The sequence below is a fragment of the Phoca vitulina genome, unplaced genomic scaffold (genome assembly GCF_004348235.1).
Source record: "Phoca vitulina isolate PV1807 unplaced genomic scaffold, GSC_HSeal_1.0 scaffold71, whole genome shotgun sequence".
Lineage (NCBI taxonomy): Eukaryota > Metazoa > Chordata > Mammalia > Carnivora > Phocidae > Phoca > Phoca vitulina.
Window position 1 is genome coordinate 6784632 of NW_022589774.1, and position 18413 is coordinate 6803044.

General features: G+C 38.7%; 2 protein-coding genes across 4 annotated transcripts in view; both read right to left on the minus strand.

Moving 5' to 3' along the window:
- LOC116624818 (torsin-1A-interacting protein 2-like) overlaps positions 1 to 18413 on the minus strand; it is a 45705-nt gene that overhangs the window by 13809 nt on the left and 13483 nt on the right. For 2 of the 3 annotated variants that reach the window (XM_032393017.1, XM_032393016.1), the window contains exons 2-3: positions 2988 to 3166; positions 223 to 690 (exon numbers count right to left, since the gene is read on the minus strand). In XM_032393017.1, the coding sequence (XP_032248908.1) occupies positions 223 to 690; positions 2988 to 3021 (502 nt within the window). In that variant the 5' untranslated portion in view covers positions 3022 to 3166. Of the gene's footprint in view, positions 1 to 222; positions 691 to 2987; positions 3167 to 12940; positions 13116 to 14119; positions 14227 to 18413 lie in introns of those variants that run through there. The other variant, XM_032393015.1, reaches the window with a different exon arrangement.
- On the minus strand, positions 10657 to 12942 carry LOC116624821 (torsin-1A-interacting protein 2). Its single transcript, XM_032393019.1, has one exon. It carries the CDS (start codon positions 12442 to 12444, stop codon positions 12049 to 12051), a length of 396 nt encoding a protein of 131 aa, XP_032248910.1. The 5' UTR covers positions 12445 to 12942; the 3' UTR covers positions 10657 to 12048.

The following is an 18413-nucleotide window of genomic DNA, read 5'->3' on the forward strand; positions in this document are numbered from 1 at the left end:
CAGTTTGTATGCTGGAAGCTACTTAAGTAGTGTAATGAGCTAGGCAAGGAGATGAGAAACCTCACTCTAATCTCAGCTCAGTCATATCTCTTTAAGTGACCTTGAGCAAGGCTGAAAGGCCTTGATCCTATGAAGAGAACTTCTCTAAAAAGAAGGACCCTGACCTATGCTGTGTCCTCAGTAAAGAGCAATACAAAGCAGAAGTCCAGCGGGCTCCCTCACCTGGTGCCAGCAGTCGCCTCCTCACGGTATCCTGGCTCTCCAGCACTGCGGGGGGATGCTCAGGGCTCTGGGCATCCTGAGAGTCTGTGGCAGGTGGCTCGGGTGAAACTCCAGGTCCGCTGCTCACTTCCTCAGGCAGGGCTGCAGAGCCGCTCCTTAAGAGTGCCTCTTCTCTTCCTACCCTGCCACTTGGAGAACAGGTGGGTTCTGGTGGGTTCTGTTCTTCCTGAAAACTCTGGTTGTTCTCCTGTTCTGTTTTGTCCTTCGGATAGTTCCCATAATCTGTCCCATCTGATTGATCGTCTGTGTCTGCACTTCCTGGAACTCTTGTTTCTACCTCTTGGTGGACTTTGTTAAGACCAGAGGTGGGGTCTGGGGTCTGAGCTTCTTCAGTGGTACTTGCTGGGACTGAGGTCTCCTGTGCCTGAGAACTTACTGATGGGTCATTTTCCAAATCCTTTTGAGAGGCTATTGAGATAAAAATTTATAATTTTTCTTGAAAAAAATTCTCCATTTTTTTGTAGTTTAACAAGGTCCCTGATTAATAAGTATTATTATTTAATGTATATAGATTTGATGGTTTACAAGGCACTCTTCCTAAACATTATTTCTCTTGATTTCCACTAAAGGTGATTAAGACAAACTTATTATGTGTTAATAAATCTAGTAATACTAATGTAAAACTATTCTGAATGACAGAACCAATTTTTGGTTGTATTAAATACATCCTCTTCCCTAGTGAAATAATGCATCTACGCAATAATCATCAACAGCAACTAAAACCAGTATGCAAAAAGCTGATGAGAAATTTTATAATGAGTGAACCAGACTGACAGAACTGCTGAACCAACTGATCAATCTTAACATCACAGAAAAGAGGGAAAACCACACATCATTAACCTCCCAATTCAGTGCAATGGGAAGTACACTATACCACCCATGAAGTATTCTTGCCAAACAAATGAACTGGTATCTGACCAAGATTCTAGAGTTAATTACCAGTTTCCATGAAAAACACAGATAGAGGAATATATTAAATCATGTCTCAGACATATAATCGGTAAAACCCAAAATGTGAGAAATTCACAGGGACAAGAGACTTTGTTTCTTTAATAACAGCAAGAAATAAAAATAAATGGCAAGAAGAAAACAAAAGGAGGGGTGACCTATTAATAGAAACTTAAAGAGAAGAAATATATCGGCCAAACGCAGTATGTGACCACACTGTTCAGATCTAGTGTTGAACAAATTGTTGAAGAAATATTTATGAGATAATCAGATAATCTGAATGCCAGATATTTGCTAATACTAAGGAATTACACTGTTCATCTTTTAAGTACAATATATTGTGGTAATTTTTTAAAGCATCCTTTTTAGAGATAAGAATCACGTCTTTATGGCTAAAATTACATGGTATCTAGAATTTGCCTCAATTCAAGAATACGGGTGAAAGCAGCAAGACTATAGATGAAATAATATATTGACAGCAGATGAAGCCATTTGATGGGTACATGGGATTCATCTCATCTCCTTCTCTACTCTTACGTATGTCTGACATTTTGTATAATAAAGCTTAAAAAGAAAGCAACCTAAAAGATATATCAATCAAATGCAGTGAGTAGCCCACTATAAAGAAAAAAAAAACACAAAAAACCAAAACCCCAACTGTGGAAAAAAAAAAAAAAGATTAGGGAGAAAAAAAAGATTTGAGACAAAGTGGGGAAATGTACATACTGATTAAATATGTTATGATATTATTAAAGAACAACTATTAATATATTTTTCAGGTGTGACATACTATTTTGGTTACTTTTTTTTTTAAATCTATCTTTAAGAGATGCAAAGTATGTACAAACAAAATTATAAAATGCCTTGGATTTGCATTTAAATATTCCAAGGCAGGCAACAAGATCAGCATTATAGGGATGCCTGGGTGGCTCAGTCAGTTAGGCATCTGCCTTCGGCTCAGGTCATGATCCCAGGGTCCTGGGATCGAGTTCCAAATCGGGCTCCTTGTTTGGCAGGGAGCCTGCTTTTCCCTCTGCCTGCCAATCCCCCTGCTTATGCTTGCGTGCAGGCTCCCTCTCAGACAAATAAATAAATAAAATCTTAAAAAAAAAAAAGATCAGCATTATTTAGGTTATAATTGAAAGTTAGATGTTGAAATCACTATATTGTATGTCTGAAATTAATATTACATTGTATTTTAACTAACTGGAATTTAAATAAAAACTTAAAAAAAAAGGAATTAAATGTTGAGTACGTGCAAATTCATTATAGCGCTCTACTTTTATATATTTTAAAATATCCTCAATAAAAGGTTTAGGTAAATATGCCCTCTTCTGAAATATCTGCTTCATATTTTGCCTATTTTGTATCTCCTATATATATATACAAGCAAGAATTTAAATTTCATCTTTCCCTATAATTGAAAGTAGATGGCACATCAGTTTTCTTGATTTTTAAAAATATAGCTCTAAAAATTGGTCTGTTTTCCCTAAGGTGCATGTATTTTTCCAATACTACAGGTTTCTACTCCTGGAGTCTCTAAAACATTAATCTTCCTTATAATTCGGGTCTGATATTATGGTGGACTTCAGTAAATACAAAAGAATAAGAATAATCATAACAAACTAATCAATTAAGCTAACTTCTTTTTTACTTCCAAACTTCAGGTTTCCATCATCTCAGATCTTCTCTTGGCATAGATCTAGACTCCTACAGCACAAACCTGGACAAACCAGTGCTCTACAGACTAGTCTTACCCTCTGCAGGATCCCTAAGTCCTCTGTCGGCCATGTTTGTGTTCTAGCTCTTCAGACTTTGGGATACTTTCTGTTAGTGTCTGGTTTTTCTTGTGAAGATGTCTTGTTTTCTTCTTATCCCAAGTCCCAACAGACTCATGCTTCCCGTGGACCCAGGAAACAAGGCATTTATACAGTGACTAAAATAAAATGAAAAAAATTAAATGACTTTTTATTCATACATGGAAGAAATGCCAATTTCAGCTTTATTTATTCAATCTGTTTAGTTTGAGTAATAGTTCCCCTTTGAAACTTTTCTAGTGAAGGAGAAATGTTTTCTGGCGTTGGTGAGGATCTTCAAATCCTTGACTACAAATAGAAAAAAGCTTCAGATTATTAACCTTGCATGGATGCCATAATCTCTTAATACATTCCAGTGTGTTGAAAGGATGGAAAAAGCTGAATGACCAGAATCTTAAAGAGAATCTCTTTGAAAATGGAATAAAAAGTGATTCTTAGAGTAGAAATTTAAGTCACTGCTCAGTTAATCACTGCATATTTCCTTTATGTCTCCAATTTCTGTCCCATATAAATCTCTCAGCAGCTTTCACTTATCATTACTAACAATGCACAGAGAGTACCCTACAAACTAAGGTAGCTGCCTTGGTATCAGGAGTAGGAAATACACATCTGGAATTTTGTCACTGCCTTCTTAGTGATTCTCTCACAGTATTCTTTTTAGATCTCTTCAATGCCTTTCCATGTGGTGCTCAAAGAAGACTGATGTATAAATTATTATGAACTATATACAAAAGGAATCAAAATCAGAGGCAATTCATAATAAAATATTCTATCATTTTATAGTTAAATCCCATTTTTTGTCAGGAACAATAATAGCTAATTTTACTTAACTTTCCTTATCTGTAAAAATGATTAAGAAGTGCTATGAGGATTAAATACAAAAGTATATGTGAAAGAGGTTTGGAAAGGGTTACATTTTTGATGGCCTAGTTGAGAGGCTAGCCAGTTAACTTTATGTCTTTTTCACAGCACTCTTTTGTAAAATTCAATTTTACAAGTTAAAAATTTTAATCCCAAATGCCTGGCATAATGCCTAGTGTAAAGCAGAACTCCCTATTTTAATTAAAAAGAATATGGGGCGCCTGGGTGGCTCAGTTGGTTAAGCGACTGCCTTCGGCTCAGGTCATGATCCTGGAGTCCCCATTGGGCTCCCTGCTCAGCAGGAAGCCTGCTTCTCCCTCTCACCCTCCCCCCTCTCATGCTCTATCTCATTTTCTCTCTCAAATAAATAAATAAAATCTTAAAAAAAAAGAATATGAATAAATCTATGAATGTAAAGAGTGGTGCCAATTATAAATGTGAAGGGAAGGGAGGAGTTAAGAGACAGGCCTCCTTTCTGCTGGTGTAAACATTCAGGAACATGTCTCAGATTTGAAGAGTTCCTTCCTGGTCACCCTTTTATCTTCTTCAATCTCCTGGGACTGGGCTTCCAACTCTCCTTTTCATTACCACCATATGTTGCAATGAGGGTTTCTCTCCTATCCTAGTTCATGATAGAAAATAAAAAGTCCCCAGTCTTTTTCAGATTTCTTAAAACACTTATTTCCTGCTAGCCCAAACCAAGAAAACAACGGGTAGAACTTTCTTATGCACCAGTGACAAAAATTTTAGAAAGCAAAGATGCTATTCATAATAACTATAAGGAATCTCGTAATAAAAACTAAAAGATACCTGGTAATAAATCTAACAACAGATATGCAAGAACTTTAGAGTGGGATGAATTTTATGGTATGTAAATTACAACTCAATAAAGCTGTATTAAAAAAAATACATAGGAAGAAAAGCATAAAACTTTATTGAAGGACATAAAAAAGACCTAAGTAGAGAAATACATCATGTGCAGAGACAGTAAGACTCTAAACCACTGATGCCAATTCTTTCCAAATCAATCTATAGATTCATTGTAAATTGAAACAAAAATTGCAAGATAATTTTTGGATTGTTGTATGTTTCTTAGAGAATGGACAGCTGACTCTCAAATTCACACAGAGCAGTAAATGATTAAAAAGAGTTAAGATAATTCTGAAAGAAAAATAAAAAGATAATTCTGAGGGGGGGGCCTATCTTTGCCAGATATATCAAGACTTATTATAAACTTACAGTAAATAAAAACGATAGGGCAATGGTACAAGAACAAAGAGAATATACAGAAGAGAGAGAAGGAAATACACGCACACATACGTAAAGGAAACTGGGTAAGCGACAAGAGGGAAAGAATGGATTAATGAGTAGTTTGAGAACAAGTGACAATTTAAATGGGAAAAAAAAATTAGATTTCAACCTGTCACCCGACACAAAAATCAATTCCAGATTAAAGACCTGAGTGTAAAGAGAAAAATTTTGAATTTTTAGAAGAAAATATTGAATATCTTTATAATCTCAAGGTTTTCTTAAACAAGATATAAAATACACAAACCATAAAGGGAAAATTTGACAAATTTGATCACATTTTAAATATTAATTTCTATACAAATCATCAAAATCAAAGTTAAAACATAAATTCACTGACTAGAAAAATATCAGCAACACGTATAATCAGCAGGGGATTAATATCCAGAATACATAAAGACTCCTAAAAGACAGATAATGCTATGAAAAAATAAGTGGGCAAAAGAGTTGAACAGTTTTAACAAATTGTTAAAACAAAAGGAAACCTAACGTTCTTATGAATCAAAAAGAAGAGTGGCCAAGGAAACGCAAGACAAATTAATGATGACATACAACGGTGTTTTACAACCATCTATTGGCAAAAATTTACAAGTCGGGCAATACCAGGTGTTGGTGAGGATTTGGATATACAGAGTTCTTAAATCCTACTGGCAATGAGGTAAACTGTTACTACAACTTTGGAGAGCAATATGGCAATATATGGTAAAGTTAAGATGTGCATGTTCTACAAATAGTCAATTGCACTTTTAGATATATGCCTTAGAGAAACTTTCCCTCAAGTGCTCACCGATGTTCGTGGCAGCATTGCTTAAAATGAGGAACAAATGAGAAAACCACCTATATGTCCGTTAATAAGGAAGTGGATTTTAAAAAACTGTGGTATATTCTTACAATGTAATATTAGATATGGCAATTAAAACAAAAGAAACCATCACAGATCTTTCTCTATTAAATGCTCAGTATATACCTTTCTTGTCAGGAGGCACACATTCCTGCAGCCCATTTCATTCAGGCCCTTTGTAACATATCACTGTTCATAGCTGAAATGGTATTCCCTCAAGGCTACAGGGAAGAAGTGGTATAAACACGGAGGTTCTTGACACATCCTCACAAGAAGTCACATGGTGGGGCAGCTGAGAGATCTTGAGGCCACTATTCCCAAAGCAGGTCAACCTTTTGAGCAGTGTCCAATCCATACGAGGAAATGTGTGCATTAGGAACCTCTGGACTGATTAATGGAAGTGAGGCAGAGCCTCATCCTGATGGAAAATGGGAACGCTGGAGACGTTTTGCAACTGTAGGAAAAACCGTTCCATAATCATGTCCAAAAAAAGATCCCTTTGATGGTATCTTTTGCACAAAGGAACTGATGAAGACCCATGTGCTTCATATGGCACTAAAGATATTTACTTTCAGCAAACCCCTTACAAGTTTAATTGTGAAATGTTGGTTTTCAGTGCCCCATTTATGGAGGTTAAGATTCATTTTGCCACTTCAAGTAAAACACAGCCTCATCACTACTGGCAGCTATTTGCACTTCCCTAGGACCCTGCAGCAAAACTTGTGTCATTTTACTTTAACAGTATATGAGAATGCAACAGATGGTACTCTGAGGGATGCCTTCCTTCATCTCCACATCCTGGGACTTTTCTAAAGAGGGACACAAATTTGCCTACTTCCTCTGCCAATGTGATTACCTCGTGCTCTTTTAAGATGCATCCTTTCTGTTCCATCTCACTGTACCAATGGTAATGCTTTGACAACTTGGTATGTGTTCGCTGATTGGTACGCTGCCAGACCTTTGCACGGCAGCAATACAACCAAGTTTAGCAGACTCCCAACATACAAAATGAAGTGTCATAAGGGAAACTCTACAAATTGGTGCATATTACATCTTTATGTACAAATGTTACTGATACGTTACTGAGTAATAACATTTCGGAAGCAGTCAATTCTCTTTTATTGCTCTGTACCATTGTTTAAATACATGTAAAATAAAAAAATCAAACACATGAGCAGAAAGGATACACATCAACTTCCATTTGGTGCTTGCTTCTGCTGATGGAAGGACAGGAAGAGGATGAGGACAAGAATGGGTTCCAACTCTGTCAAGTATCTTAAAAAAAAAAAAACTGAGGCAAATGTAGCAAAACGTTAATATATTTTAGATCTGGGTACCTGGTGAATGTTATTCTCTGGACTTTTCTATATGTTTGATGTAGTTAATACTTTCTAAAATGAGTAATAAAAGGTATCAGCCTCTGTGAGGGAAAGTAAGAATCAAAAGGCAAGGGCCTGCAATGCTAACTCTTTGAGCTCACAAGCAATGCATTTCTGTTACAGGGGCACACTCCAACCACAGCCTCCCATGCATTTTGTCACAACCAGCTGGGAGGAGACAGGACACGAAAAAGCTGTCCCTGAGAACAAAATCAGGGCTGGGAGAACAGCAGGACTTCACCCAACCTCTGCTCATCCTGAAAACCTCTGGTCTCACCATGGGGACCAGGTAGGAGGGAGGGAGGAGACGGAGACCCAGAGGAGACCTGGGGAAGAGAGAAGGGGCAAGTACCAGGAAGCACTGGAATCTGCAACACTAAGTGATCATTTTTTTTAAGGATTTTATTTATTTATTTATTTTAGAAAGAGGGAGAGCAAGAGTGAGCATGAGTGAGCATAAGCAGGGGAGGGAGAGAGAGAATCCCAACGTTGGGCTCGATCTCACGATTCTGAGATCGTGACCTGAGCCAAACGAAGAGTCAGACGCTGAACCAACTGAGCCACCCACGCACCCCTAAGTGGTGAATTTTAAAAAAAGAGAGAGAGAGAGAGGGAGGGAATCAGAAGTTTAGCAGCTAAGGACAAAACAGAATCAAGTCAATCCAAGATGGTAATTTAGATATAAATGCCATCATGACAAATGTATGGCAGTCAGAGCCCAGTAAGTACATATATCTTTTTTCTATTTTTAAACACTTTTATTTTAGTGAATGGTGTCAATTTAGACTCTAGGGATAAAAAGCAGGTATCCTGGCCCTCAAGCAATTTATAAGTCTGCTATAGAGACAACATACAAAACATACACAACAAAAATAATAGGTAACATTTATTGCCTTGTTTATGCCAAGCAGCATCCAAAGCACTTTATGTATTAACTCATTTAATCTTCACAATCGTCTTATGTCTGAACCATTAATATTCTTACTATTTTACAGACAAGGAAACTGACATACACAAGAGATTAAGAACCTTACTCAAAAACACACAACTAGTAAAGGCAGAGTCGGGATTGGAACTCAATCTGACCGTGGGACCCAAGCTTTTAACCATGACACTAAAAAAAACAAAAACAAAAAACAAACAAAAAAACCACCTATAGTAAACATACTACAAAGCGACCTGTATGTAGTTTTCAATTGTGACTCTAGCACATATGACCTGGTTGAATCTACACATAACCTAACCTTCAACTTTTCTCAAACTGCTTATTTTGGTGTTGTGGAAAGTCTCAGGTGAGATAGTAAATCACACAGCAATTACACCTACCACCATTATGACTGTAAATGGGCCTAAAAAATGTGACAAGGATCTGCTTGGGGTCATGCATCCCTGTAGATTTCTTAATCTTTACACCTAAGACCATTTGACTCAACTCAACTACAGACTCAACCTCAGTACCAAGATTAATCTGGTCCTTCATTGGAAGGGACTTAAGTTTTCGATAATTCAGCATCAAGCTCTAACAATTGGCTTTAATCCCCTAAAACTAAAACTCTTATTCCTAGTTCTAACTTCTGCCTCGTTCTCCTGTACCTTTTCTAGTCCTAAAGACTTAATATGTGCCATATGATTGGCATATATTATCACATTCAAACCCCACACAGGATGAGATAGGTTATTACTGCACTACCTTTGTGACAGATAAAGAAACTGGATAGAGAGAGGTTAAAATGCCCAAAGTCATCTAATAGTACCAGAATTTGAAGACAAACACAGGTCAGCTGGCTGCAATGCCATTATTTTTCCTGTATACTAAGCAGTTTTCAAGCTGTGTTCTCAGGATTCCATGGAGAATCCAGGGCTGTCAGGGAAGACTGAAGAAACAGAAGGGGTATGGCTCATCTCACTCTTACAGGTAAGTGTATCATGCTGATTGCCACATACTCTTTGGATTCCATGGAATTCTTTTATGCCTGCCTGCTTGCCTGGGCTTGTTTCTCCTCCTATCACTTAGAGATGAATCATAACTCAGTCACCCCCAACCCAGGAGAGCCTCCTCTTTAGCAGATTATTTCCTTCCCAGGCTACCCCAGCATGTGTCTCTTAACCTTCTACTCCCAGGTCTGCCATAAAATAACTGGAAGTAGTTTTAACAATCATTTTAAAAATGGCCACCAATATATATAATAGTATCAACTCTGCCACAGTATAAAGATGATTAATATGGCTCACACAATCTAAAGTAGGGGATAACCCTCCAGATCATTTGTTGTGAGACTTAAATTTTAGGAATATATTTATACTTTATAATTCACTATTCATAATTATGAATTGGAGCATTCTAGAATATTTAAACCAAGTAAAATCTTATTAAGAAGACTTAAGCTGAAGAGCTACAAAGTTCTCTAAATTTTCTTCTTTGCTCAATTTTATGAACTCTGCCACATGTTATTTCTGAGAGCTGACCATATAACAGGTATGTGATAATATAACCATGTTTGAAGGCAAAGTATTCTTAATGTTAATATTTTTGATTCCTTTCTCCTGCCCATATACTCACAAAGTGTATAATGACACCACACAGAACTACAACAGTCCTGATTTTTTTAATGAGAAAAATGTGACTGAGTTATAATCTGAAATATCCATAGTGACCTACCTGCAGTCTGACATGAAACCTCTTCATATGGCACTAGCAAAGTAAATAACTATCACTACCTTGCGGTATTATGACTACTCAGTTCCCATCCTTTGAAGCCAGGTAATTAAACACCATGGAGGTGCTGCTATTGTACTTCTCAAAGTATCCACAGAGCACCTGCGTTAAGAATCTCCTGCACCACTACTTAGAAATGCAGATTCCCGGGGCCTGTGAGCAACCTAAGGAATCAAAATTTTTCTAAGATCAAGAAATGTGCATGTTCCGACAAGCTCATCCAGGTACTGATTTGGAAATCAACAGTACAAATCCATTTACTTTTTCTTAACTATTTAAAGGAGAAACTGGTTAAAACAATCTTTGGTTAAAACATTTTGCTGATACTTAAAATTGCATGTATGTAGAGTGTTTGTCAGTATGTGTTTGAAAAAATTTAGGGACCAATAATAGTGATCAAAAGCAATAGCTCTAAGTAAATTTTCACTTTGCAGAAAGAGCTTTAGGACAGTAAAGGGAGTTCTTAACCAAGGGTCAATGATTAACTAACTAGTCTTCACTCAATTTAGCAGTCCACACAGTTTATTCAGCAATGTAACAGGAGAGAACTTCCATTGTGACAGACATAAGGCAGACACAGGGTAGATCTCTGGGGTACATCCTTTATACAGACGAACAAATAACTTTAGGTTTCACAACGTGTGGCAGGCATGATTTGTTGTATACCAACAGCTATTCATTCCTCCCTTCTCCCTTCCTAAAAGAGCCATGATTTTATTAGGGAGCCAATGGGCCCTACCCAGGCACTGCTAACCCCCTTCCCCTTTGCTGGGCTTCCCAGGCTTGTGAACCAGTACCTTCTAAGGAGATGTAAGAAGAAATCTGTGAGGGACTTTTGAGAAAGACTTTTTTCCCAAATAAAAGACACAGACTTGAAAGGAAAAAGCTTTTGCTTCGTATTTCCAGCCTTTGATTGGGAATGAAATATCTGGAACAGTAACAGCCACACTATACTCACTGAAGAAACAACTATGAGGACAAAAAGCCACCACGATAAGGATCCCAGTGGGGAAGAACAGAAAGAGCCTGGGACCTTAGGAACATTGTTCAGCTGCTACACAAGCACTGGATTATCTAGTATCTTAAGTGGAATTTAAAAATTGTGCAATGGCCTCTGAGATGTTTTCAGCAGATTTTTCTAAGTTTCTCCTTTACTCTAGTTCCATGATTCTCATCAACAGGTGAAGGCCAGAATGTGGTCAATGTCCAGCAAGACACTGTTAGTTCTCAGAAAGATGCTTCTGCATAGTGTCTATGGAGTCAAGCTTGGTAACTCCTTTTGTCACGTATCTCATAGTATAAGTACTTTTCCATTTCCAGAGGAGGACATTCGAAATTCAGTCACCACAAAAACAGGACAGTCTTTGCTATGTAGAGTCAAGTAAAGATAGTGGCATTTCTGCATGTTTGTGTGTATCCTGTGTAGATATTACCACTGGTTAACGTGTAAGAGGTGGAATGGAGAACAATGCAGTTTCTTACTAAACTATCTAGCTGTTTTACTGGAATAATCTATAATCCAGCTACAAAGATGCTTTCCCACAAAAGTTATCACTAAAAGTATCATTATGGTACACAGAGTACAGGGCCTCTCCTCCAGGACTATCCTGTCATACATCCGTAATAAGGCTGTGGAGCTTCTTAGGACGGGTAAGCTAATTCCAAAACATAGGGAACGTAGATTAGACTGGTTCTAGATGAACAGTCTGACTGGAATACTGATTAAATTCATGCTGAACAAAGTATGTGTAGCCGATGGGAGCAGATCCAACAATTTAAGCAATTCCCCAAGGCAGTGACAGTCCAGATCAGATTTAGAAAGGATTCATTTTCCCAGTCTTCCTTGAGCTACTAGTACAAACTCTAGAGTCTCCATAATTTTGACTGTTTAAGAAGTTACTTGTTTTGGCCAAGTTTTTTGTTCAAGGTTTTGTCTGTTCTGGTCAAGATTAACTGCAATGCAGGGTTAAAGCCAGCTACTCTAGAGTCGTGTATCCTTTTTCTAACCAGTGGAGGACCCAGAAGAAACGGGTGGCAAGCTTTTTCAAAGGTCCATCTAGTAAGATTTTGGGGCGCCCACTCAAGTGGGAAAGACCAGGGAAGAACAAGGCTTCTATTAGCAGGATTATCAGGGTAACACTCAGGGCAATAATCCGCTCTGTTAATACGGTCTAAGAATACTTGGTAACACTCATTTTCAACAAGTTCAGTTTGGTACAACCAATGGCCTAGTTCTAAACTAGGGAACCACTGTTGTCCACAGTCCGGGCAATGTGAATTATCTGAGAACATCTGGGCTTAGAGAGATAACACAGAAAGCAATGTAACAGTAAAAGGCAACAATGACAAAGAGAGATACCCAAATAACCAGTCCTATTACAGGTCTGGTTTAGCAATTTCTCAGTCCAACCAACAATACTTGGCGACCAGAGTTAAATTTGGCTTGCACCTCCGTGCAATTCTTCAAGATGTCGTTGTCTATTTTTCACTCAATTGCAACTCAGTCTCTGAACTCAGGGACCGATCCAGTCTATAATGTTATCAGTCACTCACTAGCAGCACAGATCTCAGAATAGCTCCTTCAAATCCCAGCTTCTCAAGAAAAGATAGGGCTCTAGTCTAAATTGGTTATTTTTCTTGTGTGTTATCAGCTGGTGGTGTCATGCAGAGGCACGTGGCTTACTCTGCTTTGCTGGTAAGTTATTATGTCTGCTTGGTGAAACAAAGGAGCTGACAGGTCCAATGGGTCTTTTGTGGGCGCTGGCACTCGCCGTTGTAATACACGTACCCAAGTCTTAAGGCCTTGGCACTTTACAGTGATGTAAGGGGTCAGGAAAACCTAGTAGAGTCCTCTTGAGCGTGGATCCAATGAAGTCTTTCTTGGGAGGACCTTAATCAAGACCCAGTCACAGAGAAGTAGTCGATGCTGAGTTGGTTGAAGCGTCTGGGAATGCTTCACACACCTGTAAATGATAAAACTTCAGACGACTCATATAGGCTTTGAGTTGCTCACAATATTAGAAACATGCACTTGGAAATCATTTGGGCCAGTCAAGGTGGATGAAAATTGTCTTGTGGGTCTCTTTATGACAATTTCATAGGGGATCACACCAATTTATCCATTGGGAGTTATTCTTATGCTTATTTTGGGCACTAGGAAGGGTTTTGGTTCACTTAAGATTCATACTAGCTTGGGACGCCTGGACGGCTCAGTCAGTTAAGCCTCTGCCTTCAGCTCAGATCATGATCCCAGGGTCCCGGGATCGAGCCCCACGTCGGAAACCCTGCTCAGCGGAGAATCTGCTTCTCCCTCTCCCTGCTCATGTATGTGTGCACTCTCTCTCTGTCTCTCTCTCTCTCCCCCTCTCAAATAAAAATCTTAAAAAAAATTTTTGTACTAGCTTAATATTTTTAGGATTATGTTTCTTTTTTCTAACTCCTTCTGCACTCTAGTAATAGTAAAGTCTGTATCATCATGTTTAATCTAGTAAAACTCTGAGATTTCCCGTGTATCTTTTCTGTGAAATGGGTACCATATATGGTATTCCTGTAATGTGTGGGATAACATTAACAATGGTGACAGCTTTTCTATAACAGACTTTAATCCATCCAGGAAAATGGATTACAAAATCATCAGGAAATCTTAATAGCTAACTCTAGGAAGTTGGGAGGAAATCCTTTTGAAGGCTGAAAAAGAAACCAAGAGGGGCATATCTCATTACCCACATCTATCTTTATAGGTTTATGCACATTACATGTTTAAGAAAGCAAGTAAGGTATAGTCTTGAGCAATAGTTCTGAGCAATTCTTGGAAAATATTTAGAAATCAGTTGGAATTTGCAGATACTATCATTTTTATACTCCTTCACAACACTAAATATAACAAGTAAAAAAGGTGGGGTCCTAGGATGTATGAACAACTACATAGCCACCGAGGAAGTGCTACATATCAGAATACGACATATACCTTGCTTTTCTCCAGTGTTCTCTTTGTGAAATCTGAGGCTTGATCCTGTGAGAGCACGTAGAAACACTGGGGAAGGCGTGAGTGCTAGAACTGTATAAAGATTTGGCCTGAAAAGCAGAGGAGTGACAGCCTTAGTTGTGGTCAGACAAAGCATTTTCCTTACAGACTGTCAACAGCAGCTGTGATTCTCAGATTTTAAAATGGCAAGTTTAAAAGGCAACCGAAGAGCCTCTGACAGTGCTGCAAACACAGGGCTCCTATTCTGAGAGCCCAGGATGAGGGGCAACAGGTCAGTGAAGGTACACTGAAGTACTTTTTGAGGTTAGGTAACACTGTACGGGTGTGGGCTACCAACTCAGCTCCTCAGGCAAAGTTAACAGAAGGTATGGCAGGGTTCCCGACTCAGTAACCTTTGTAGTGACAATACAGGGCATGACAGATTTCCCTGAGCGTCTACTGACAAGAGCCACCACAAAAGTTTCAGTTGTTGAATTAGGAAATCTTGCATGTTTAGTACATGGAACAGATAATGAATAAAACCCACACAACCATGGGGTTCAACATAAAAGTTAATAATAAAGTTATACGGCTAAGTATAACATTGAAGAGATAAAGAATTTGGGGTTTTTAGAGTGAGAAGGAGATATGCAATTGAAATCACAACAAGATACTATTTCACATCCACCAGACTGGCAAAAATTAACAAGTTTGGAAACTGGGGTTGTATATACTCTAGGCAAAACCACCCCACCACCCCCAGGCAGTGTCAGAGCCCTAAAGCTCCAAATACTCAGAATAAATCCACCCTCCCCCAACCTTCATTTCTCCAACTTCAACAGTCAACAAAGCATTAGAGCTCCAAGTATTCCTGAATTAAGAGAACTTTAGTGTTCCTTATGTTTCAGACAAGACAGCCCCTCCCCTGGTCCTCCTAAACCACCATGGGCAAGAATCAAAAGGGGACCCCAAAGCACTAAGTGCTCAGAATAAGATTACTTATCCACCAGCCTCCTCGCTCAGGAGGATAGCCTTACCACTAATAAATGAGTAAAGAGGGCCTCCTGAAAATGCTCCCAGCATGATTCTCAAACTTCACTGCCCCCCTGCCCCACTCATAGCTTCACTACCATTTTGGCTTGAAAGAATCAGGACCGACCAATCTCATCATACCTGTAGCTCTGTTTATGGTGACCACTAAACGAAGCCCAGGGCTTCCTGGTTGTACTTCATCGCCTTAATCTCTAATCCCCATATGGATCCAACAGCAGCCAAGATAACATCCCCTTCTTGCTTTACATTTTCCATTTTGATATATTAAATATTCTAGCTATTTGTTTCTATAAAAATATACACTCCTTGAGAACAAGGTTTTTTGTCTTTATTTACTGCTGTACATGCCCAATAAACAAAAGAACAAAAAGTAATTTGAATCCTTATACCATAGAAGCATAAATTAGTACAACCACTTTTGGAATTAATTTGGCATTACCTAGTAAAGCTAAAGATATGCGTTTCCTACAACTCGGTAATTCCACTCTTAAGTATATACCCTAGAAAATTTGCACATTTGTGCTTAAACCCATGAATGAAAATACTCATGGTAGTACTGCATGCAATAACCAAACAGGAAAAATGGCCACGAACAGTAAAATGGATAAATAAATCAAGGTACAGGCATACCTCGTTTTATTGCACTTTCCTTTACTATGCTTCTCAGATACTGCATTTTTTTTTTTTAAAGATTTTATTTATTTATTTGACAGAGAGAGACAGCGAGAGAGGGAACACAAGCAGGGGGAGTGGGAGAGGGAGAAGCAGGCTTCCCGCCAAGCAGGGAGCCCGATGCAGGGCTCGATCCCAGGACCCTGGGACCATGACCTGAGCCGAAGGCAGACGCTTAACCAACTGAGCCACCCAGGTGCCCCTCAGATACTGCATTTTTAAAAACTGAAGGCTTGTGGCCACCCCGCATCAAGCAAGTCTGTTGGCACCATTTTTCCAACAGCATTTGCTCGCTTTGTGTCTCTGTGTTACATTTTGGAAATTCTCAGAGTATTTCAAACTTTGCCATTATTAATTATATTTTCCATGGTAATCTATGATCAGTGATCTTTGATGTCCCGACTGTTACTGTTTTAGGGTGTCTGCGACCATGCCCATGTAAGACAGTGAACGTGATGAATGTTGTGTGTGTTCTGACTGCCCCACTGACTGGCTGTTCCTCCGTCTCTTGCCCTCTCCCCGGGCCTCCCTATTCGGAGACACAACAATACTGAAATTAGGCCAATTAATAACCCCACGATGGCCCCGAAATGTTCAAGTGAGAGGAAGGGCTGCACGCCTCTCACTTTAAATCAAAAGCTAGAAATGATTACGCATAGTGCAAAAGGCATGTCCAAAGCTGACAGGCTGAAAACAAGGCCTCTTATACCAAACAGCTGAGTTGTGAATGTGAAGGAAAAGTTCTTGAGGGAAATTAAAAGTGCTGCTCCAGTGAACACACAAATGATAAAAAGTGAAACAGCCTTACTGCTGATACGGATGGTCTGGAATGAAGATCAAACCAGCCACAACATTCCCTTAAGCCTAAACCTAATCCAGAGCAAAATCCTCACTCTCTTGAATTCTATGCAGTCTGAGAGACGTGAGGAAGCAGCAGCAGAAGTCTGAAGCCAGCAGAGGTTGGTTCATGAGGTTAAAGAAAGAAGCCGTCTCCATAACATAACAGTGCAAGGTGAAGCAGCAAGTGCTGATGGAGAAGCTGCAGCAAGTTATCCGGAAGATCTAGCTAACTTCCCTAATGAAGGTGGTTACACTAACAGCAAATTTGCAATGTAGATTACAGCAGCCTTCTATTGGAAGAAGATGCCATCTGGGACTTTCAGAGCTAGAGAGGAGAAATCAATGCCTGGCTTCAAAGGACAGGCCAACTCTTGTTAGAGGTTGAAGTTGAAGCCGTTGTACACTGACCATTCCAAAAATCCTAGGGTCCTTAAGAATGATGCTAAATCTACTCTGCCTGTGCTCTCTAAATGGAAAAACAAACCCTGAATGACAGCACATCTGTTTACAACATGGTTTACTGAATATTTTAAGCCCACTGTTGAGACCTATTGCTCAAAAAGAGATTTCTTTCAGAATATTACTGCTCACTGACAATGCACCTGGTCACCCAAGGGCTCTGAGGAAGATGTACAATGAGATTAATGTTGGTTTTGTGCCTGCTAACACAATGCTCATTCTGCAGCCCACGAATCAAGGAGTAATTTAGACTTTCAAGTCTTATTATTTCAGAAATATGGCTATGACTGCCATAGAGAATGATTCCTCTGATGGATCTGGGCTAAGTAAATTGAAAACTTTCTGGAAATGAGTCACCATTTTAGATGCTATTAAGAACATTCCTGATTCACGGGGAAAGGCTAAAATCAACATTAACAGGATTCTGGAAGAAACTGATTCCAATCTTTATAGATGACTGAGGGGTTTCAAGACTTCCGTGGAGCAAGTAACTGCCGATGTGGTGGAAATCGCCAGAGAACTAGAATTAAGAGTCAAATCTGAAGATTTGAGTGAATTGCTGTAATCTCATAATAAAACCTAAATGATGTGGAATTGGTTCTTTTGGATGAGCAAAGAAAGTAGTTTCTTGAGATGGAATTTATTCCTGGTGAAGACGCTGTGGAGACTGTTGAAATGACAACAGAAAATTAGAGTATTATATAACTGCTGATAAAGCAGTGGCAGGGTTTAAGAGGACTGACTCCAATTTTAAATGAAGTTCTACTGTGGGTAAAATGCTATCAAACAGGATCACATGCTACAGAGAAATCATTCATGAAAGGAAGGCTCAACTGATGCAGCAAACTTCACTGTTGTCTTATTTTAGGAAATCGCCACAGCCATCCCGGCCATCAGCAGCCATCAACATCGAGCTAAGACCCTCTACCAGCAAAAAGATTATGACTCACTAAAAGCTCAAATAATGGTTAGCATTTTTTTTAGCAATAAGTTATTTTTTAATTAGAGTATATACATTTTTAAAAAACATAATGCTATTGCACGATTAATGCACTATAGTATAGTGTAAATATAGCTTTTATGCACTGGAAACCAAAAAATTGACTTGACTCCCTTTATTGAGATATTTGCTTTACTATAGTGGTGGGGAAAAAACCGTCATTATGGCTGTACAATGGAATATTGCACATACAGACACAGATGAAACTCAAGAATATTAAGCTAAAAAAATAAAAAGTGGAACGTCCCCTTCCACACACACACACTTATACAG

Excerpts from the sequence above, each read along its gene's own strand:
- LOC116624821 (XM_032393019.1), bottom strand. The coding sequence starts at position 12,444 with ATGTTCTCAGATAATTCACATTGCCCGGACTGTGGACAACAGTGGTTC.